The sequence below is a fragment of the Natator depressus genome, chromosome 6 (genome assembly GCF_965152275.1).
Source record: "Natator depressus isolate rNatDep1 chromosome 6, rNatDep2.hap1, whole genome shotgun sequence".
NCBI lineage: Eukaryota > Metazoa > Chordata > Testudines > Cheloniidae > Natator > Natator depressus.
In genome coordinates this window covers 125,832,493-125,855,985 of record NC_134239.1, presented here as the reverse complement: position 1 = coordinate 125,855,985, position 23,493 = coordinate 125,832,493, and the positions used below count along the sequence as shown (strand labels likewise).

Genomic DNA, 23,493 nt, shown 5'->3' with positions numbered 1-23,493 from the left:
GGGCAGATTTGGGATGCCAGTAGAAGCTGTGTTGTCTGTGCCTTTGTGACTCTCAGGAGTGAGATATCACCTAAAATCACCACCGCCAGTGGAAAATAGTGCCAGTATTCAGTGCCATTGCCCTGTGCTCAGACCCATGGAAACGGGCTGAAACGCTATTGTTTTATGCAACCAATTTCCTGCTTATTTCCTCACCCTCACTCACCCCTGGTGGACAATACTCACCACAGCTGCAGCTGGAGAGCAGTACTGTGTAGAAGCACACCGAAGCTGAAGTGTCAGGAACAATGTTCCCTTTAATTTTAGACAGGCAGTGTGCACAAAAAAAAAATTTCTGTGCAAATTTTTGAAAGGCCGTGTGCGCAAAAAAATTTCTTCTGTGCAAATTGTTGTGCTTCTGTGCAAATGTTTATGCGCGCGGTGTTTTGCCATGTGCATGAGGTTTAGGATCTGTGTGCACGCACACAGCTCAGAGGGAACAGTGGTCAGGAAGCATGTCTTATTTACAACTCTTTTGGGAATAAGGGAAGGGAGTTCTGAAACGTATCTTTTGCTGTCCTTTGTGACTGTAAATGCAATGAAACATCTGTCTGTTTTATCTGGAGCTGCTGCTGTTGTGGTCTGGAGGGATGCTTCCTCCAACCCATGGAATGCCTGACCCTGATCAGGAGGAGAAAGGAGCGCTGTGCAGATTGTACAAGCTTATCAGTTCAGGATGCTTTTGCCTACTTTGTTTACTATAAACACACTCACACTAGTTAGTTTCTTCCTCCCTTGTTTACTAGAAACATTCACATTATTTAGTTCTTTAAGCAATTACTTATTCAGGCTGTCTTGTCTTACCATGGGCCTGCTCATGTCAGCTAACCCAGGCCTACGGGGAGCAGCACAAAACAAGGTGGCAAGCGTCAATGCAGTGGAAAGGAGGCAGACATTGCTGAAATTCCTCTGACTCTGGTTTCGGCATAAGCTTGGCCAAAGTGCTTGACTCTCTGGGCTGATACTGAAACAGAAAGCTAGTCAGACTGCAGCAGAGCAGGGGAAGGAGTTCAACCCTTCATATGGTTGTCAGTCACTGGAAAGCCCCACACAGCGTCGGTCAGTGTAAGGGGAGCATGGTAAGAAACAAACACTGATCTTCTGGCAGGTGCTGAATGGCGTGCAAACACGCTACCAAATATTCTTGAGCAGTTCCAGCAGCGTGACATCTTTAAAGACTGGTCCTCTTTTACTGGGGCTTTCCTGACCGAAGCCTTGGCATGCTGAAAGAAAGGTTTGCATTTGGGAAAAAAGCTATGGACTGCATCACTTTCCTGTATTGTACAAACATGGATGGGGCAGAGAAATAGCCTTTTATGGTGATCGGAAAGAGCAAGTTTCCCTAAGGACCACTTAAAGCTGCCCGTGATCTGCAGAAACTCAGCCAATGCATGGATGACAAGTTCACTGTTCTAAGAATGGCTTAAGTATTGGAACAGGGAGCTATGGCTACAAGACCAACACGTGTGCCTGGTGACTGACAATTACCCAGCTCATTCAGCTAACGTAGAGCTATCGCACATTGTGTTAAAATTCTTACCTCTGAACACCACCCCAGTCATGCAGTCAATGAACACTCGTGTCATGAGAAACTTCAAAGGTCAATACTGTGCTTTTCTTCACGCGCACGCCATCACCTCTCTGGATGCTGATCCACATCGACGAGCAGTTAACAACAGAAAATATTGGCCTGGTGGACACTGATGTGCTGGCCAATTTTGTGTGCCTGAAATGTAACAGCAGAGGAATTGGAGGCCATTGTTGACGGACAGTCATTTGGAGACAGAAGGTGAGCTTTCTAATGTTGGACTTCTGGAGACAGTATTGTCTGTAAAGCACCAGCAGGCTGGTGAGGCACAAGAGGATAGTGCATTGATTGGATGAGGAACCTGAAGATCCTTTGCTCACAGAGCAACTACATGGGGTGGACATTTCTTGCAGGATATGCCGGAGTCATGGATTTAAGAACAGTTACAAGGCTGCACGCAAACCTGAGAAGGATTTACAGGTGGAGATGGCAAACCGTAGAAAACAGACAACACTGGACAAATTGTGTTCTTTAAAATATTTTTTATTTATTGTTAAAATCTTGTGCTGCTTTAATTTGTGTGACACATAAGGAACACTAACAGTAAATACGGTACTGGTCAGCATACTGACACATTATACTGAAAGTGTTTTATAAGTTTTCTTTGGTACTTTTAAAATGCTTTTTCTTTGTAGAATTGTGTGCTGCTGTAATCCTTTTGACACATAGAATCATAGAAGATTAGGGTTGGAAGAGACCTCAGGAGGTCATCTAGTGCAACCCCCTGCTCAAAGCAGGACCAACACCAACTAAATCATCCCAGCCAGGGCTTTGTCAAGCCAGGCCTTAAAAACCTCTAAGGATGGAGATTCCACCACCTCCCTAGGTAACCTGTTCCAGTGCTTCACCACTCTCCTAGTGAAATAGTGTTTCCTAATATCCAACCTAGACCTCCCCCACTGCAACTTGAGACCATTGCTCCTTGTTCTGTCATCTGCCACTACTGAGAACAGCCGAGCTCCATCGTCTTTGGAACCCCCCTTCAGGTAGTTGAAGGCTGCTATCAAATCCCCCCTCACTCTTCTCTTCTGCACACTAAATAAGCCAAGTTCCCTCAGCCTCTCCTCGTAAATCATGTGCGCCAGCCCCCTAATCATTTTCGTTGCCCTCGGCTGAACTCTCTCTAGTTTGTCCACATCCCTATGGGGGGACCAAAACTGGACACAATACTCCAGGTGTGGCCTCACCAGTTTCGAATAGAGGGGAATAATCACTTCCCTCAATCTGCTGGCAGTGCTCCTACTAATACAGACCAATATGCCTTTGGCCTTCTCTGCAACAAGGGCACACTGCTGACTCCTATCCAGTTTCTCGTCCATTGTAACCCCCAGGTCCTTTTCTGCAGAACTGCTGCTTAGCCAGCTGAGACACATAGCAAGCTGAGATTTCCTAAATTTGCTCCAAGGATTATGGTACACTATACATTGTATCCATTACCATGTAACATGTTCGGTTCTCTTCCCTAGTTCTGAAAGTTATTAAACAGCTTCACAACTGCTGTTCTGTACAATGAATAGTTGTTCCGCTCCGTTTCCTATCCCCTGTGGAAACAGCGCCTTCCTCTTATTGGCATCTTCTGGATAGTAGCAACTATCTTCAGGGACCTGAGAGGCTCCTAGTAAGTGGAATCTACTGTAAATTCATCTTTATTACTTCATAGCTTATACTTCAGAATGACTAGCGCTGCTCAAAACCCACGAACAGGACCACAGAACTCAGGTTCAATGAGAAACACAGTGTAAGAATTATAAATATACAGTAAGCACCACATAATTCATAGATCCATTAAAAGACAGGGTGATATTCATAAAAGTCCACCAAGCACTACAAAATTCCTAATCACCCCAAAACATCAGGGCCAGACAGAGCACAATCCAGCGCAGCACATTACTGTGGCTGACCATTGCATGCTCTTTCATCCTCTGCCACATAGCTACGCGTTGAGGTCTTCTTCACGTCTGGCTGCGAAAGGTCAAACAGATGCACCACTTCTGCCCTCCACCCTGGTGGCAACTTTTCCTCCTTTGTCTCACAGATATTATGCAGGACACAACAGGCAGCTATAACCTTTGGGATATTTTCTCACTTGTATCTAAAATAGTGAGTAAACAGCGCCTGTGCCCCTTCATTCTACAGAGAGCACATCCAACTGGCATTCTGAACCAGCTAAATAAAGGTGTAACAATTCTGGAATAAGGATGCCATTACAGGATGGAGAAAGTTGCATGATGGGAACTTGACCCCTTGCTCCCAGCCCCCACCAACTCGTGTGTGTCCCACAACACATTGTGAAAATTCCCCAAAAGGCATTGTGCCAGAGTGTGGATGCATGGCACACTGGTATATCTGCCCCAGGTGCACCGCACTTTGCGGTGACACGAGTACTTCTAGTGAGTACACGAAGCACCGACACAAGCAGCCAAGTGTGCATGTGAACAAATGGAATGCTAATTGCAGTGGCCATACACCAATGTAACTTGTGTTGACCAACCTGTAGTGTAGACACGGCCTATCAGAACTACCCTTCAGAACTATCGCTAAGTGTTGGAGTTGTAAGTGGCTTCACCGCCTGCTCTTCCAGTTCTCTATCCCAAACATTTTGTGGTCAGGATAAACCTGGCTAATGACCGACTGCATGTGTTGTTAACAATTGTGCGTGAAACTTGAAACTTTACCAGGCTTCCCTATAGCTTTAACAATTCACTCATACTGGGTTAGGTGCTGTGGGAGCCCTACTGTATTCAGGCCATGGCAGTTCTATCAACATGCCGATATCATCTGCTCTGAACAGGTCTCCTTTATTTTACTAGAGACTGGTTGGAGTTATCAGCAGCGTTCAAACTTCCAAAGAGGTTTTTTTAAAAGCAGCTCAGTATCAATCGAGCCTTGTCAATTCTCCCTTACTAGACTTCTTTTGCTGGTATTTTTCCTTGGACATTTGTAAAAAGCCATCCTTATTTCCTTTCACCTCTCTGTCTAGCGTTAATGCCTCTCTTTTGCAGTACGCAAGAGCTACCGCATTTATGAAAGATTTTGACACTCAAACTGTGGTGGTATCTTCTTGAAAAATAGAAGTGATTTGGAAACCTTTTAAAGAACTGTAGTAAAGATTGAAGGGGAAAAGTCCAGATGCCAGAAACCATTCCAGGTCAGTCATAGCCAAGTCACAGCCTCAGGAAATCATTCAGGTTTCAGGAATAACAGGAAAAGCTCAAATCTGTTGATCCAAAATGGGAGCACCGAAGAAGACAGGGATAGATCCTACACTTCTTTTGCTAGTAAAATGCTTTTATCACATTCCATCTGTTTTTCTAACCTTTTCTGGAGGAGGAACTGCCTTTGACCTCAATTTCTCCCACAGAAACCTAGATGTGGGCTTCAAAGCCAGCAGATTCACGTTCTTCCTATGGCATCTTTGCTGCTTCTACTTTCCCCTCTAATTATGAGCAATTTGAAATGCTAATTTATTGCTATCTTGGCTTTCCCTTGATCCCTTCTGGCTGGAGCCTAAGCTGCCTTCAACCACATCCATAGCTAAACGGAGCTGCTTTGGGTAACAGCCGCTTCCGTACTCTAACCACCACAATTTCAATCTGTAGACGTCATTGGTGTTACCCTATTTTGGAATGTTTCTTTGTTTTCTAAACGTTCCCTCTCACCTTGTGCTTTGAGAAGAGTTTAATTGTGTAAAGAGTCCTCCAAAAGTGAGAGATTTTCTCTTGAATCAGGCTGCAATTTACACACTACATGCGAACACTGGGCCCAATCCTGAAAACATAAATGTAAGTGATTTGTAATTCACGGGTAGTCCCATGTGGGCTTCCCAATGGGACCACAGCACAAGACAGAGCAACCTCAAGGCTACTTGAATCAGTTGCTAGTAGATAAGCAACTCTCAAGGAGCTGCTCACTCAGCCAGAATCATTCCCTTGTGCTCTAGAAAAGCAGTTCTTAATCAGGGGTCCGAGGCCCCCTGGGGAGGCCGTGAGCCGGTTTCAGGGGGTCCATCAAGCAGGGCCAGTGTTAGACTCACTGGAGCCCAGGGCAGAAAGCCAAAGCCCCTCTGTGCAGAGCTGAAGCCTGGGGCCCTGAACTCTGCCACCTGGGGCTGAAGTTGAAGCCTGAGCTAAGTAGCTTTGTGGGGCCCGCTGTGGCGTGGGGCCGAGGGAATTGCCCTGCTTGCTACCCCCTAATGTTGGCCCTGGCTTTTATATGCAGACAATTAGTTGTGGTGGCACAGGTGGGCCATGGAGTTTTTACAGCATTTGGGGGGGGGGGGGCGGTTCTCAGAAAGAAAAAGTTTGAGAACCCCCGCTTTAGAACATCCTATTATGGGAATCCTTAATTGCTGCAATGGTGACTTACCAAGGGCTAATGATCTTGCTCTTTATTGTATCAGGATTTCCACCAAAGGTTTTATCTATTTAATTTCCTTTGGGGGGAAGCGCAGCATGATACATTTCAGTCCAAGAGCAGTTTCTGTTTCACAAACAAGCCTAAAAAAATAAATGAAAAATCCCCTCCCTCCACTCCAAGAATTTCCTCCCATATTTTTGCAGGTTGACAGTACAACATCTGTAGTTGGCATTTCAAATGTATTTTCTCAACCCCTCCAAAAAAACAAAACAAACCAAAAAAGCCCCACAAGAAGTCCCAAGTCTATAATTTGAAAGTTAGCTACTATGCATGCACTAAAAAGAAAAGGAGTACTTGTGGCACCTTAGAAACGAACAAATTTATTAGCTGTTTTGTGAACTTTGCTTATTGCACAGATTTGTGTTCTTTATGAGTATTGAAAAAGGAGAGTTTACTAAGGCCTTGACTGAACAAAGCATTTAAACATAGGCATGAGTCCATTCCTAGTCAGCAAACCACTTGAGCACCGGCTTAGCTTAAATCCCACTGATTTAAAATTAATACTCAAGTGCTTCACTGAATCAGGGGCTAAACAAAGATGTATGCAGTAGATCATCAAAACTTTAAATGTTGTAAAGTATTCTAAAAACATATTTCCAGGAAAGTCCATAATCCCAAATTTACATATGAACATAAAAATGGCCACATTGGGTCAGACCAGTGGTCCATCTAGCCCAGTATCCTGTCTTCCAACAGTGGCTGGTGCCAGATGCTTCAGAGGGAATGAACAGAACAGGGCAATTAGCGAGTGATCCATCCCTTGTCATCCTCTCCCAGCTTCTGGCAGTGAGAGGTTTAGGGACACCCAAAGCATGGGGTTGCATCCCTGATCATCTTGGCTAATAGCCATGGATGGACCCATCCTCCCTGAATTTACCTAATTCTTCTTTGAAACCAGTTATATGTTTTGCCTCACAACATCCGCTGGCAATGAGTTCCACAGGTTGACTGTGCGTTGCGTGAAGTAGTATACCTTTTTATTTGCTTTAAACCTGCTGCCTATCTATTTCATTGGGTGACCCCTGGTTCTTGTGTTATGTGAAGGTGGTAAATATAAATTCCTTATTCACTTTCTCCATACCATTCATGATTTTAAAGACAGCTATAACATCCTCCCACCCCCAATCATCTCTTTTCCAAGCTGAAAACAGCTTTTTAAATCTCTCCTCATATGGAGGTTTTTCCATACCCTTAATCATTTTTGTTGCCTTTCTCTGTACCTTTCCCATTTCTAATGCATCTTTTTCTAGACGGGGCAACAAGAACTGTATGCAATATTTAATGTTATTTATATAGTGACATTGTGATATCGTGTGTCTTGGTATCTCTCCCTTTGCTAACAGTCCTAACATTTGGTTAGATTTTTTGACTGTTGATGCACATTAAGCGGATATTTTCAGAGAACAATCCACGATGTCTCCACAATCTCTTTCTTGAGTGGTAACAGCTAATTTAAACTATCATTTTGTATGTATCGTTGGGATTGTGTTTTCTAATGTACATTACTTTGTATTTATCAACATCAAAATTCATCTGCTATTTTGTTACCCAGTCCCCCAGTTTTGTGAGATCCCTTTGTAACTCCTCGCAGTCTGCTTCGGATTTAACTAACTTGAGTAATTTTGTATTGGCTGCAAATTTTGCCACCTCACTGTTTACCCATTTTTTCAAATCTTTTATGAATATGTTGAACAGCACTCATCCCAGTACAGATCCTTAGGGGACCCAGCTATATAACTCTCTCCACTGTGAAAACTGACCATTCTCACCCTTTGTTTCCTGTCTTTTAACAAGTTACTGATCCAAGAGAACCTTCCCTCTTATCCCACTGCTGCTTACTTTGGGCAAGAGCCTTTGGTGAGGAACCTTGTCAAAGGCTTTCTTAAAGTCTAAGCACACTCTATCAATTGGATTACCCTTGTCCACGTGTCACAAATATAAAGGGAAGGGTAACCACTTTTCTGTATACAGAACTATAAAATCCCTCCTGGCCAGAGGCAAAACCCTTTCACCTGTAAAGGGTTAAGAAGCAAAGATAACCTCTCTGGCACCTGACCAAAATGACCAATGAGGAGACAAGATACTTTCAAAGCTGGAGGGGATGGGGGGGGGGGAACACAAAGGGTCTGTCTGTGTGATGCTTTTGCCGGGAACAGATCAGGAATGCTCTTCAGAACTCCTTAAGTTAGTAAGTAATCTAGCTAGAAATGCGTTAGATTTCCTTTTGTTTAATGGCTGATAAAATAGCTGTGCTGAATGGAATGTATATTCCTGTTTTTGTGTCTTTTTTGTAACTTAAGGTTTTGCCTAGAGGGATTCTCTCTGTTTTCAATCTGATTACCCTGTAAGGTATTTACCATCCTGATTTTACAGAGGTGATTCTTTTACTTTTTCTTTAATTAAAATTCTTCTTTTAGGAACCTGATTGCTTTTTCATTGTTCTTAAGATCCAAGGGTTTGGGTCTGTGTTCACCTATGCAAATTGGTGAGGATTTTTATCAAGCCTTCCCCAGGAAAGGGGGTGTAGGATTTGGGAGAATATTTTTGGGGGAAGACATCTCCAAGCGGGCTCTTTCCCTGTTCTTTGTTTAACACACTTGGTGGGTGGCAGCATAGGGTTCAAGGACAAGGCAAAGTTTATACCTTGGGGAAGTTTTTAACCTAAGCTGGTAAGAATAAGCTTAGGGGTTCTTTCATGCAGGTCCCCACATCTGTACCCTACAGTTCGGAGTGGGGAAGGAACCTTGACACCACGTTTGTTGACCCCCCTCAATGAATTCTGATAGACTGCTGAGGCATGATTTCCTTTTACAAAAGCTGTGTTGACTCTTCCTCAACAAACTGTGTTCATCTAGGTGTCTGATAATTCTGTTCTTTACCATAGTTTCTACCAATTTGCCTTACTGGCCTGTAATTGCCATGATCACCCCATTAGACTTCTTTAAAAATAGGCTTTACATTAATTATCCACCAGTCATCTGGTACAGAGGATGCTTTACACGATAGGTTACATACCACAATTAGCAATTCTGCAATTTCATGTTTGAATTCTTTCAGAACTCTTGGGTAAATACCCTCTGGTCCTGGTGATTTATTAGTGTTTAATTTATCAATCTGTTTCAAAACCTCCGCTATGAACATCTCAATCTGGGACAGTTCCTCAGATTTGTCACCTAAAAAGAATGGCTCAGATGTGGGAATCTCCCTCACATCTTCTGCAGTGAAGACTGATGCAAAGAATGCATTCAGCTTCTCTGAAATGGCCTTATCTTCCTTGAGTACTCCTTTAGCACCTCAATCATCCAGTGGCCCCTCTGATTGATTGGCAGGCTTCCTGCCTCTGATGTACTTAAAAAAAAATTTGCTCTTAGTTTTTGTGACTTCTGCTAGTTGATCTTCAATTTTTGCGGGGCCTAATTATACTTTTACACTTGACTTGCCAGAGTTTATGCTCCTTTCTATTTTCCTCAGTAGGATTTGACTTCCAATTTTTGAAAAAGATGTCTTTTTGTCTCTGCCTCTTTTATTCGTTTGTTTAGCCATGGTGGCATTTTTTTTTTACCCTCTTGCTGTTTTTGTTTTATTTGGGGCATACATATAATTTGAGCCTCTATAGTGATGTTTTTAAAAAGTTTCCATGCAGCTTGCAGTCATTTCACTCTTGTGATGTTCCTTTTCATTTCTGTGTAACTAACTTCCTCATTTTTGTGTGGTTCCCCTTTTTGAAGTTAAATGCTACTGTGGTGGGTTTCTTTGGTGTCCCCCTCCTTCCCCCCAGCATGTTAAATTTAATTACATTATCGTTACTATTTCTAAGCACTTCAGCTATATTCACCTCTTGGACCGGATCCTGTGCGACACACAGGACTCAAGAATTGCCTCTCCCCTTGCAGGTTCCAGGACTGGGTGATCAAAGGAGCAGTCATTAATGGCATCTATAAATTTTATCTCTGCCTCCCATCCTGAGGTGACACGTTACCAGTCAATATGGGATAGTTGAAATCCACCATTATTGGGGCTCTCTGTTTTTGTAGCCTTTCTAATCTCCCTGAGCATTTCAATTTACAGAACATATGATCAATAAAGGATTCCAAAATCTGGAAGGATTGTTTAAAAAACGAATATTGTAAGTAAACCTGAATAAATGCCTTGAAAACACCACTGGTAATGAGTGGTCTGATGTCTTAACTGCTCAAAGCTCTTTAAATCTGGATTAGTAAAGTGAATTTGACTAGCCATTCTTGTAGAATATCATTATAATCCTTTCCTCCTTTTATTCACCCAAGATCTCTTTAATCTATTCATAAAATAGCAGACTTTAGGATTCAGATGCATTGATAAATCCATAAACTGCTTGTACTTTTGCTTTATTTTCTGAACCTTTAAGCAGTTATATAGCCTATGAGAACCTCAGATTGTTGATGTAATTATGAAGAGTATATAAGCAGCAACCACTATCAATGTTAATTTATGATTAGTGGTGCTTTATAATGATTAAAAACAAAGGCAGCAAAGAAAATGGAAAATTGTATTACCTGATAATTTTATTTTCCAGATTGCTGGGTTTGCTAATCCTGCCAAAAGGGCTGTCTTCTCTGCAGACAGACCATGGACAATTTAACACTATGAGTGACAGCCTCATTTAGGTAAAATTCACCGACCTACCAACCGGTAAACTCACCAGAAAAGTTTTTTCCAAGAGTTCAGAAAAGAGCTATTAGAATTATTTGAGTTCAGGAAAACATGACTTACAGTGCAAAGCTAAAGAAATACAATCTATTTAGTTTATCCAAGAGAAGGTTAAGAGACCACTTGATCATGGTCTACAAGTACCAAATAGGGCAGGTTTCTGATAATAGATGGCTCTTTAATCCAGCAGGAAAAAAATTGCATAACTAGATCCAGTGGTTGGAATCTGAGGCGAGACAAATCCTGAAATAAATCTTTCCTGAACTCTCTCTTCTGGCCTTCAGCCCTCCAACCTCAAACTTGCCAGCTCCCCGCACCCAGGAACAACTCAAAGTGGCACCAGACCCTGCCATAACAGATGCGAAACCTGCAGACATATCTCAGCTGCTCTGATGATCAAAACCCGCCAAACATCTTTCAGGATCCATGGGTCCTACACATGCCTATCACATGTGGTGTACCTTATCCAGTGCACTGAGGATATGTCTACACAGCAATTAAACACCCACAACCGGCCTGGGTCAGCTGACTCGGGCTCACGGGGTAGTAAAGTTGCTGTGTAGACATTCATGCTTGGTCTGGAGTCTGGGCTCTGGGACCCTGCGAGGGGCGAAGAGTCCCAGAGCCCAGACTCCAGCCTGAGCCCAAATGTCTACACAGCAATTTATAGCTCCACAGCCAGAGCCCCAGGAGCCCAAGTCAGCAGACCCAGGCCAGCCGCAGCCATGAGTCTTTTATTCCAGTGTAAACATACCCTAAATGCCCCAACTACTACTATGTGGGGAAAACCAAACAATCACTACGCTCCTGAATGAACGGTGACAGAAAAATGATAGAAGACAAAAGACACTATCACCTGTGGGCAAACAGTTTTCACAAAATGATCACTCCACATCTGACCCCTCAGCCCTCATCCTCAAACGAAACTAGCACAACACCCTCAAAAGACAAGCATATATTCATATCTTTGGTAGACATTAAAAATCATGGTCTTAATAAAGACACTGGATTTATGGCTTATTACAACAATCTGTAACCCCCTGCGAGACAGTCTGTACCCTATGTTCACTCCTTTTTCAAGACTATAACTTTTGTACCAACTTTGCCTTGTAAGGTATCATCTGAAAACTCATGATCTGCTGATCACTACTGTTCTGGTAAAATATATGCGGCAACATTGTATGTAAAGCTAGAAGATTCTACTGTATAACGTTAAGACATATTCCAAATCTGGGGAAGCAGCCACAAACCAGTTCCTCAATGACAAAACGCAAACTGACACCTCAGCCAGGTGTCAACAAAATCAAACGGGCTATCACCTCTGTAAGTGGCCATTCTTTGGCTGGAAAAAGGGTGAGAGTGAGAAATTTACATCTTGGCAAAGAAACAGCTGGAGTTCCACATTCCCACAGACTTTGTCCCCTGCAGATGATTCTCAAAGAAAAGGAAAAAGTATAAAGAATGGAGAACAGACACCCCAAATCACCTCTCCCTTCATCTCTATTCACGGCATCAATAACACTTGACGGACAAGGAAGCATTACTGGGCTGGGGAGGGATCCTGACAGAAAGGAATTCAGCCAGTAAGACTGCTAGAACATGGGAGAGAACTTTTGAGAACTTTTGCTTTGAATTCACTTAGCTTGTTAAGTTAGGCGTGAGCAGCGCTTTACCTTTTATTTCTTTGTAACCAATGCTGACTTTTATGCCTCATTACTTGTAATCACTTAAATCTATCTTTCTGTAGTTAATAAACTTATTTTATTGTTTTATCTAAACCAGTGTGCTTGGGAAACTCCACCTGAGAACAGGTTTTGTGCATATCATTTTCTATTAATAAAATGGACTTTCTATGAGCTTATGTTGCCTGAGAGGGCTGGACAGTACAAGAGACGCATCTGAGGGAAAACTCTGGGACTGGGAATTTGCTGGTGTTGCTCTGTAGTGTAATTCAAGAGTGGCTGGCTATAGCACTTGTACTGTATAGCTGGAGTGATTTACATGCTGGAGGCTGAGAGAGCAGGCCAGGAACTGGTTGCTCTCCCAGCAAAGCAGTGTAAAAGGTACTTCGGGTTGGAGAATTAAGGGGACACAGCTGTCCAACAGTCCAGATTGTACCCTTGGTATGTCACAGCCACTAACTCCCTTTTTTTGTTCTATGGCTGCAGAGGTGTTCACTTGCTACTTCACCTTGAATGGTCTTTTACAATGTGTTAACTACTTATGCCAAACAACCTGTTCCACCTTGTATTTTGCTGTGACTCTGAGGGCTAGTCTACAGTGGCTTGTGTAGTCGCGGCAGAGCACTGGGAGAGAGCTCTCCTAGTGCTCTAAAAAAACCCACCTCCACAAGGGGCGTAGCTCCCAGTGCTGATGCACTGTCTACACTGGCACGTTACAGCACAGACATTTGCTGTGCTCAGGGGGGTGTTATTTCACACCCTGAGTGAGACAGTTGCAGTGCTGTAAAGTGCCAGTGTAGACAAGCCCTGAGTACTGTGGTGGAAAATTAACCACGCATTGTGTTTGGTTCAGAACAAGCCTGAGGACAGCTTTATTCAAGCATTTGCCTACAGGGAGAGTCAGCCGGAGCTGCTCTGGCATAAACAAATACAGGAGCCTATATAGCTGAAAACCACAATTTGTCAAGCCCACTTCCTTCAACAATATTTTCCTTATTTAGTATATAGTGCAAGCTTCAACAGTAGCTTTGCCTTACTTGGAATTTAGCAAAACAAGCTTTACCTGTTATTGACAGGTGTTTCCTTTGCGGTTAACGGTCTTTTCTAACTTCTAGCGGTTATGGTTACATTTCTTAAGCTGTGCTGTTGCAATTGCCCCTCAATGGAATTTTCCTCACTCTCTTCTTATGCTTCATATACACAGTTAGCTTGACCAAAGTTTTAGGCCTATTAGTTTAGGCCTACTAGATTTTTCCTTCACAGTACCTTCCCCTGCCCGAAAAAGAGCTCTGTGTAGCTTGAAAGCTTGTCTCTCTCACCGAAAGAGGATGACAACTGGGAAGTAGCAAGCCATCACACAAAACATAAGGAGGGAAAGAGATGTGGCATTAGGCAGCAAGGTGACAGACAGTTCACTCATGGAGTTCTGACTACCCTTGAAACTATTAGGGACTATTTGTATCAATCTGCTTTTAGGTCTGTTTTCCCCTCCCTTTTACATTATTTATTCAAAATTAGTAACAATGCTGGATTAATATTTATGCAGGATATTATCACATTAATTTAACCATAAATGCCTTTATTAAATCCAAAGGCCTAATGGTATTTATATAATTTCTCTAAACTTGCCTAAATAATAAGGAATTTACTATATCCAGACAGTAACAAAACCTTTATAAGCTTTTGATCAAGCTACTTATGAATGGAATAAACCCAGGGGTGTTAAGACACATATTGGTCAGCTCCAGCATGGTCAGGCAGGTATTAGCAATGAACCTTTTAAGAGTTTACTTTTTATATCCTTTAACAAACAAATGATGCCATTGCTGATTACAGACTTCAACTAGAACCAACTGGAGACATTTCACCCTTATTTCCAGTCTTCATCCAGATAAGATTTACAACCTCCTATCCCCCCAAGGCTTTTCCTCCCTGTCTCTTTCCCCCTCCTTCTTGCTGACCAAGTTTTTCCTTTCCACCTGGGTTCACAAAGGCCCTAATTTTTGACACAACACTGGTAATATGGGGTGGGAAGGGCCACGTTGACTCTTTTGGAGACAGATTCTCTGTCTTATTTAAAACCATCTGCAGTCATCCCTGTCGGTCAGAGGCCTTCTTTTCAGAAACTTCCCGATTTCATTAGTTATTCTTTGACCCAGACATCCTCTACTTCATTTCTTCTAGCTTTATAAGTCACTACTTTCAAAGCCTCTCTTTTACTCGCTAGTTAGGGCCTTTTACAACATGTATTTCTTTAACCTAACTTAAGCTAACTTTAATGATCTGATTTTATATTTATTCTACAATCAGCTTTATGCCTATCCAAGAGACAAAGCTTCTGAGTGTAATTTGGTGGTACTCATGCCTCCCACCCCACCTTTACATTATATAAGACACTGTCATAGAACACCATCTTACTGATAATATGATCCTTAACATGGTGGTGAAAGTACAAAAGGGCTAATCTTGCTGCTCTGAACTCTAATAGGATTATGTTTTCTTTTTCTCCTTTTTGGGACAAAGATCACTGGGATGTGAGGTGATCCATGTGAGCTCCACATTGCAAGCCATCAACCATTATAATTATTTAGTAGGTAAGATTGAGGCTGGTCAACGCGGTATGAACCAGGAATTTGGATTCCTTAAATCACCAACTGAAGACCACTGGTTTCAAACCTGAGTTTTTTGGTTCCTTGTTTTGAGAGCGCGGTTCATGTTCTCAGTAAGAACCAATGGAGATCTCTCTTATATGCAGCTGCTTTATTAGCCAATGATTTTACATCTATCCCACGAAGAAGCCATTTTCCTTTGAATCTGGAGGAACACAGGATCTGTACTGGACACATATCTGCCATTTAGGGATGAGCTAGCTGAGCTGAATGTCAATCTGAGCAGCAAATCTCATGAGATCCAGGGATTAATCTATTACAAAAGCTGTAGCCTCACGATTGTTAAAATGAATTACTCTCTGCTTGTAAGGTCCAATGACTTGCGAGCATCACATCAAGTAAAACAAATTGTGAAAAAGGAAGTTGCTGAAGCTTCAAAATCTATTCTTGGAGTGGCCTCTACTTTTTAAGTCACTGGGTGCTTAAAAGGAAGATATCCTCCTCTGATGGGATGGATAACCTTCGTGTCTAGAGACACTACTTGGACACCTCTTTTAGGTACACAAAGCAAGGAATTTTGGGGTTCTCATAGCTTGTAGAATTTGAGAGGACTGATTGCCTCTTCAAATTGTCTAGGTAGTCGTACTTCTAGTAAGATCCTCGAAAGAAAAATGGACCGGCAAACTTGAACTGGAATTGACCTGAGAGGGTAGGGATTTTGCCAGATTTGGAGCCCAGCTTTTCAACAGTATTGACGGCACATCTAGATATGGTGATGAAACAATTCAGAGGGAAAATCTTTTCTAATGTCTCTTTGTCAGAGTATTCAGCCCCAGAAGTTGATAAATGTGCTCTAATTCAGTGGGAAGCTATGGTTTGATTATTGCATGAAATCCTATGGCTTCTGTTATACATGTCAGAATAAATCATAATGATCTCTTCTGACCCTAATATTTATCCATATATAACTCACATCCTTCCTCAGAGGAAGAGCTGGACTAAGAGATAGGAAAGGGAGAGTGTTTTGGGGTTTTTTAAAAGATGTTGTGTCTTCAGTTTGTTTCATTCTTCTTGAACTTAATTTTTTAAAGAAACCTTTGATGTAAGGTTCTCCCCACAAATGTTGTGACTCCTCTGCTGGAAGGGTTTAAAAACTCCTGGTGGATTGCCAGATGGGTAGGACGTTTCTGCCTGGGGCCCTCTCACAGCATTGAAATGGGCCAGTTAACTGCAGACAGGAACACAAACCACTTGTCAGGCTTAGCAGAAGTGGCATGAAAGAATATAGGAATCTGGCAGATACTGTATTCCCCTCCCTTCATCCTTACAAGGAACACACACTGATCCATCTCTTAAAAATTAAGACTGGGGTGATTTATTAATCTTGTTAAGAACTCTGATACAAAGCACAGTAAAAGGCCACAGACCAGTAAATAAAATGTGGCTTTTGGCCACTTTACAAATTCTGCTACAGTACTACCAGTAAAACAGACTCACTCTCACACCAGTTCAAACAACAAGTAGTTCAACTGGCAAAGAAAAGTTCCATTCACTTTTCAGTTTAAAAAGTTTAATAAAGCTTTAAGTGTTTGCTGGTTTAAATGCTACCAATTTCCAAAAGGGAATTTGTAATTAAATGAAGTTAGCGCTAAAGAACGTTACTAGGTTTGGAAGGCAAGACTTTGTTCCTAAGCCATAGGAAATGCTTCTGAATGTATAAGATTGCAAGAGTAGCAGACTGTATTACAGGCCTCAAGTCACTTAAATTTATACAGGTTATTAGCATTATCTGTAAATATACAATATAAACAACTGTACATACATGGCATATAGCTTTGTTCTCCGAAACAGTAGGCAACTCTTTAGCTTAAGACACCTTTGCCTGCCAAAACAAAAAGGCACATCTGAACAAGATGCATGCTAAATACTATGGATTCTTTCCAATAACTGGGTTAGGTAGTCCTAGGTTATACTTTGTCGAAATAATCAAAACTAATAGTGCATTCTGATATCTTCATTTAGATTTTCAACCCATTTTTCTTTTTCATCTTCAGCAGCAAATGACTGGACATTAAGACATGGCATTAAAAATTTGAGAACAGTAGTTGTCATTCACAAACTTCCTAGATTTACATAAAATTAGAAGGCAAGTAGCCAGAGGTTTAAAATCAGTAACTATCCATCCTCATGCTTGTATAGTAATTCTACTGTTCTGTTTTTTTTTTTTTTTTTTTTTTAAAGGCCACTAGTGCTCAAATTTGAAAAATTCCACAAACGCACCTTTTTTCGGCTCAGTGCAATGAACTGATAGTTTAAATTCATGTAGTGTAGTTTACAGTGCAAAATATATAATCTTTATACTGGCATTGCTGTCGGCACTGAGGGTCTGAGACAAGGCAATGCTACTGATCACCTGAGGGTAATGCTGTGGGAGTAGACAAAGAGTAGAGGGTGTGTATTCTTATTTTTCTAATTTTTAACTTTTTTTTGATCAGCAGCACTTTTGTAAGAGCATTATTTGTGAAAGTACTAAAATACACTGCCTTTTTTTGAATAAATAAAAAGGAACTTTACAAATACTATTCCAGTGTCAATGACTAATATGGCTAAGGTCATGGAGGAATTTCTGCGTTTTCTAGCAAAGACTGTCTGTCCAAAGGAGGATGGGAAAGCTCCCTTTTGTAAGTCTTTGGTGGCAGTTTTGGTAACTGAGGGCTAGAATTTTGCCTTGGTGGGACAGGGGGAGCTGGAGGATGGGCAAGGTTGTTGTGACTCGAGCTGAGCACACAGCAGCGACGCAGGACCCTTGGAGAGGGTGTGCTTGGAGGAGTGTTTGGTGAGCTTGGGCATGTGCTGGCTTCCCTGAACCGATCTGGATCTCTGTGAAAGCGTCCCACTGGCGGTGGCTGGAGGTTAAACGGACAGTTTATGAAGTGTTCTGGAGGCCGAAGTGGTACTGGTGGAGGGGTATCAGGAAGAGGGTCTCTTGGAGGGGGTGGTGGTGGACTATGCAGCAGTTGATCAAATGGATTATTGTAAGCAGGAACTCTAGGTTGTATCTTTGGAGGAGGAGGTTGCCTGGGTGGAATAGCAGGAGGATCATCATCAGATTTTAAACTTCCCTGAAATACAGAAAAAGAAATCATCCAAAGAACCTTACATTTCTTATAAAGTAATATATTTCCTGACATGCACTGAATGAAGGTGTAGAGTGAAGCTTTTGCTAGTTGAAAAAGTGACAAAGCGTAGCCTTTAACGAGCAAAACATCAGGTTGAGAGCACTGACTACGAGAAAATAATTGTTACAACCCTAGTGGTAAGAGTTTTCCCCTAAGATTAAAATCATTCTAATATGTGTACGCACCCACACAATAAAGGGTAATGTACTGTGTTCATATAGTTTATTTGCAGTTTAATTATGCTACTTCATCATGTATTATGACTAGTATTGCCAAGTATTTTGTAACACTAATGAAGTCTTGTTAATATGAAACCTCATTTCAGCTCTCTGCTATTAAGTTTTTACTAAGAAGTGGGGAAAACAGAGTAAGGGTGCTGGCTGTTCTGTGAGATTTATTAGGGTTGAAGATTAATAATGTGTACATGTCAAAGACCAATGTTTCATAAAGCTTATCAAATCCATCAACACATTTACGAACAAGATGATTTAACTAACACGCGCACAATCACCTTAGAGTTAGAAGCATCCTGATCAAACTTTCTGCGTGGAGGAAGTGGAGGAGGAACCAGAGGCTCTTCACTCAGTTTATGTATACTACCACATGAACTGAAGAAAGATTCTAAAAAGAGAGAAGGAGAGTTTCAGGTGGTGCACAATACAGTAAAGTCAAACACTCCAAAATTTTTTTTTAGACAAAACTAGAAGTAAACTAACAAACAGATTCTTATGGACCCAAGGTGGGCGAAGTAATATCTTTTATTGAACCAACTTCTGTTGGTGAGAGAAGCTGATCCAAAAAGATATGACCTCACCCACCTTGTCTCTCCAATATCCTGGGACCAACATGGCTACAACAACGCTGCATAAAACAGATTCTTGGTATTCAGTGGCATCCCTAATTGTTCAGCCCAGCTGAAGGAAGTTACTTTACCAGTCATTTTTGTAATTATACACTGCATTTCACAAAGCAGACTTCTGTATGGAGTACAATATATACTCGTACGGCAGGTAATAAGCAACATTAAATGCCTCAATTTGACAGTCTTCCTATGCTCTCTGTATTTAGAGGATGAAAAAATGAAGGCCTGATAAGAAAAGACAGAAGACAATGAAACCGTTTCAGTTGGAAGCTTTTTCATGAGGAAGAATTCATTGTCTTTAACGGGAAGCATACAGTGGTGTATGTGGTTTTGGCATATGTTTAAATCAAAAACTGGCATGGAAAACATCCTCCTTCTCTCCAAAGAGTGATTACACGTGCACACTGGGAGTTTACAGGGCTACTTATGGAATGTAACAGCAGTTCTGTTGCAATCCCACAGCAGAAAAAATGGTAGAGCAGACAAAAATAGTACATAAGACCCCAACTGTTACAACCTCTTTCATCCCCTTCAAAAGTTTCCAACCTTTTTCCCTTTGGAGGAAAAAAAAGGGATATTTAAGACTTGTTCAGAAAAATATTAAATGTTAGGCATTTAAATAAAAAAAACACTGGCTCTTGCTATAGCTTGTTTCTTTTCCATTTATGCGTATGATGCAGATCAGAATATTAAGTGGATTTGTTTTCCCAATTTCGTACTGTATTCTACAATTCTGGATTTTCATAAAATCAAATGGCAAATAAAAACGCCTGCTTTTATTCAAGAGGATAGGCCCAGGTGGCAGCACTGTTCTCAGGTGTATATCAGAGAACTATATACTAAGCACGTGAATACAGTGTCAGATCGCCACACACGGCATGGAAAGCACCTTTTCTCTCCCTAATAGTAGAGCAAATACTTGCATGAGATTTTAATGCCAACCACCATAATATCTAGTTACTTTATCTGTGCAGTTAGCCAGTCCGTAGGCTCAAACCCAAGCAGTCCTTAGATTTTATGTCTATACTCCTCCTAACGTGAAAAAACCCTTGCATTTTTTTAATTAACTAGTCTAACATTTTATACCTTTATTATGAGAGTTTCATTATTCTTAGGCTCATATGGTACACAAGTACATTTAGAAAACGGAAAGAATTTATTGACAAACTGCAGGAGTCAGGGTACTCACTTGACTGAGGCAAATGGACAGGAGCAAAGATGCTATTGTTACCTAATAAAATGAAAATATCATCAGAAAAGAAATTTTGCCACCAAAACAGTGTTCCCCCCTCCCTTTATCTAGTTATAAAACATCCCAAAGACCAGTATGTACTGTGGTGTATCTTTAAAATACCTCTGATATACTATCAAATCTAGTGTTGAAACAAGGTACATTCTACTATGTAAATATTTTTTGGCCAAAAACTTTGGAAGTTATTTTGAAGAATATATGGCTTTTTAAACAATATTAATAAAATGTTATAGTTAAGAACATACTGCATAGTAGAAACTTAGGAAATTACAACTGAATTTTGACACCAACATCAACCACCCTGAGTCACCTTTTACCTACAGGCTGGAGAGCCTCACTATTTTCCACATGAAACACAAGTTTGTCATGTAATCCCCTTTCTGGTGTTTAGTTTTATGGTGATATGTGAACATAACTCTTATCCTTCCATCCCAGCCCATGCAATATGTACTGAGAGGGTATCACAGGGTAGTTGTTGTATCCTTTGGATTCTAGCACCCAAATCTGTCGACAGGTGAACAACCGTGAATGGTCAACTGGCCACTGACTGCGCAACACAGAGCAACCAGATTGAGAGGGGAGGGGAAGTACCAGGGCGGACTTCACTCCAGCGCAGATGACAAACGCACAATCTATGCACAACTTAAAAGTCCTACTTTAACCCTCAAAATAAGGCCTAAGTGGTGCATAGGACATGTGCTGACCTTCTGTACAGGAGTTAATTTCACCCGAATGCTCTTCACCCTCATCAGGCAGTCATAGGACTGAACTGAATGGGCAAGTAGCATTCTCCCAGAGACGACCACTTCCGTGGCTGTGCCTGAGACAGCTGGTTTAAGAGGGGGGAGGAAAAATCAGAGATTTTACGTTCTTTTGTGAACAACATTAGATGTTGACTTCCATTATGTACTTGGTGCATAGCTTCTACAGGCAAGGAGTGCGGTAGAAAAACAGTTAGTTCAATAGTGCTGATGAAGAAGGTACAAGCTCTGCTGGCTGAGCTTGTAACTTCCATGAACACTCACATGTCCTTTTGTGGGAGAAAGGGAAAACATTACAGGCCTGTGTTTGGAACAAGTTTCCCCAAGTGTAACCTCAGCAGCTGGCAACCACCGTATACCATTTTAGGCCTCTCTGAAGTTTTAAGGACCCATCTTCCTGTGCCACTCCCATCAGTAACAGACTCTGCTGAAAAGGTGCTCGTGGGTTTCAACTTTTTAATGGAATTCAGGGTTGCTCTATTTTCTCAATTGCCCCCATCCCCTCTCTTAAGAAAGCCTTCCAATTTATTTCCAAAGCAAAAAAAAACAAAATATATCCCATCACTATCAAAATCCAGTAGAGTTTCTTCTATAAATGAGACTTGCTTTGGCATTGTAATAAAGATGATTTGCCATCTTAAAGAGCAGCACATTCTTATTGGTGCCCCTTCTTTCAACACCAGCATCCCTTGTGACACCAGTGTTGCCCCTTTGCCAAACAGTACTAGATACCTGGCTATGTCTAAGCAGAAGCAATCAGTGACACAGAGTCTGGATATAACTTGATTTACACACACACACACACACTCACTCACTCACACTCTCTCCTAGAACAGAAAGACAACACCTTCTTTCAGGAATTACAGCCCAACATCCTTGCTTGGCTCCCAAGAAGCAACTATGCCTCAAGAATTGACCCTATCAAGCCCAAGGCAAAAAGCAAACTCTCCTGTTACTTGTACAGCTCCCTCTATACAGGACTTTGTAAAAACCAAGAACTAACACCACCAAGTGCATTTCTTCCAAGACTAAAGGACTGCATGCAACTAGAAAAAGAACATAGAAAGAAGACTCCGTTTAACAGCACCACCTGGTGTCACCTGCCATAACAAAACATTTAAGGAAAACAAGCGCCTAGGCAGAGGTGAGGTGGAATATCAAATGAAAAAACCCCAAGTAAATATAAAATATATTATATACATACCATAAGAACTGTTGAGATCAATATCTAAAAATACACTAAGTTCTGAAGAGGCAGACACGGGTGGAGTAGACGGCGTATTCGGAGAAGTCGGGGCCGATACTGCTGACTCATGCTCTGCTTCGGTAATTCTACTGAAACTTATTTTACATGGTTCCCTTTCCAGTGGCGTTGGGTGACCACGCAAGGTGCCAGAGGTGGAACCATGTCTGCCGGTATTGGGCCTTATTCCAGGAGATTTTAGAGGGTATGTTGTTTTCCTAGGCTAAAGGAAGTAATCATGATTAATATTACTAGTATTTAGTACAGTAAACTAATAGTAAAAATGCCAACCCACTAACCAACATTTGAGGGGGAAAAAAAGGAATTGAGTACAATACTCCGAACAAAAATCATAATTTTGTTTAATGGTAGATGATTTTTCTAACGGGTCTAAGTTTATAACAGGTCTGTCACTTTTTTTTTTTTTTTTAAAGTTACTCTTTATGGGGTTTTAATAAAATTGTGAAAATTGGCTCTGCTCAAGAAATCTTCCTTTCAATAATTCCAAAGAATTGTTAGTCTAGAGTTTCAGATGTGTGTCAATCAGGACAAACCATGGGAGTCAGCAAGTGGTGTCCTAAGGGAGCTCTTTTGCAGACTCTAGTCAGAAGGAGCCAGAGTACAGGGGCAGTCAAATCACCTCACAGTAAGGGTGACGTGACATTCCTATTGCTTATACTGTAGAAATTCACCAGGCCCTTACCCACATGCATAGATCCAAGAGTCGGAATCCCATGAGATGGGAATCTTTAAAGAAAAAAACTATTCTTATTCATTTTTATATACTCTGGTGTCTGATTCTGTCTCTGGTATATGATTTAGTCCATATACAATTCTTACGCATAAGAGTGACAGGTGCAGCTGATATGACATTGCAGTCAAAAGAAGCACGAATTAATCTGAATTGCACTTAATTCTAATAAAACACAGATAAACATTGATTATCTGAAAGGTACCTAATGTTCTTATATCACATCCACCAGGGTGGTATCAGAGTGCCTCCAGAACACGTGGCTAACTGGAATTTCAGATAAACAAAACTCAATTCTATAAGAAATGGAGGTTACTGACTTGTAACTGAAGGTTCTTCAAGATGTGTGGTTCCAGTGTGCCTGAGATCAGAGATTGCTAGCAAGTAGTGCCCATTGGTCCACACCCACACAGATGTTCTCC

At 41.4% G+C, this 23,493-nt stretch overlaps 1 protein-coding gene across 1 annotated transcript in view; it reads right to left on the bottom strand.

The window, feature by feature from the left end:
- Positions 1-17,233: 17,233 nt before the first annotated feature.
- Positions 17,234-23,493, bottom strand: part of SOS2 (SOS Ras/Rho guanine nucleotide exchange factor 2) — a 104,080-nt gene continuing 97,820 nt past the window's right edge. Inside the window, exons 20-23 of the mRNA XM_074956564.1 lie at positions 22,282-22,543; positions 20,254-20,295; positions 18,714-18,823; positions 17,234-18,145 (exon numbers count right to left, since the gene is read on the bottom strand). Coding sequence (XP_074812665.1) covers positions 17,636-18,145; positions 18,714-18,823; positions 20,254-20,295; positions 22,282-22,543 — 924 coding nt within the window. The 3' untranslated portion in view covers positions 17,234-17,635. The remainder of the gene's footprint in view (positions 18,146-18,713; positions 18,824-20,253; positions 20,296-22,281; positions 22,544-23,493) is intronic.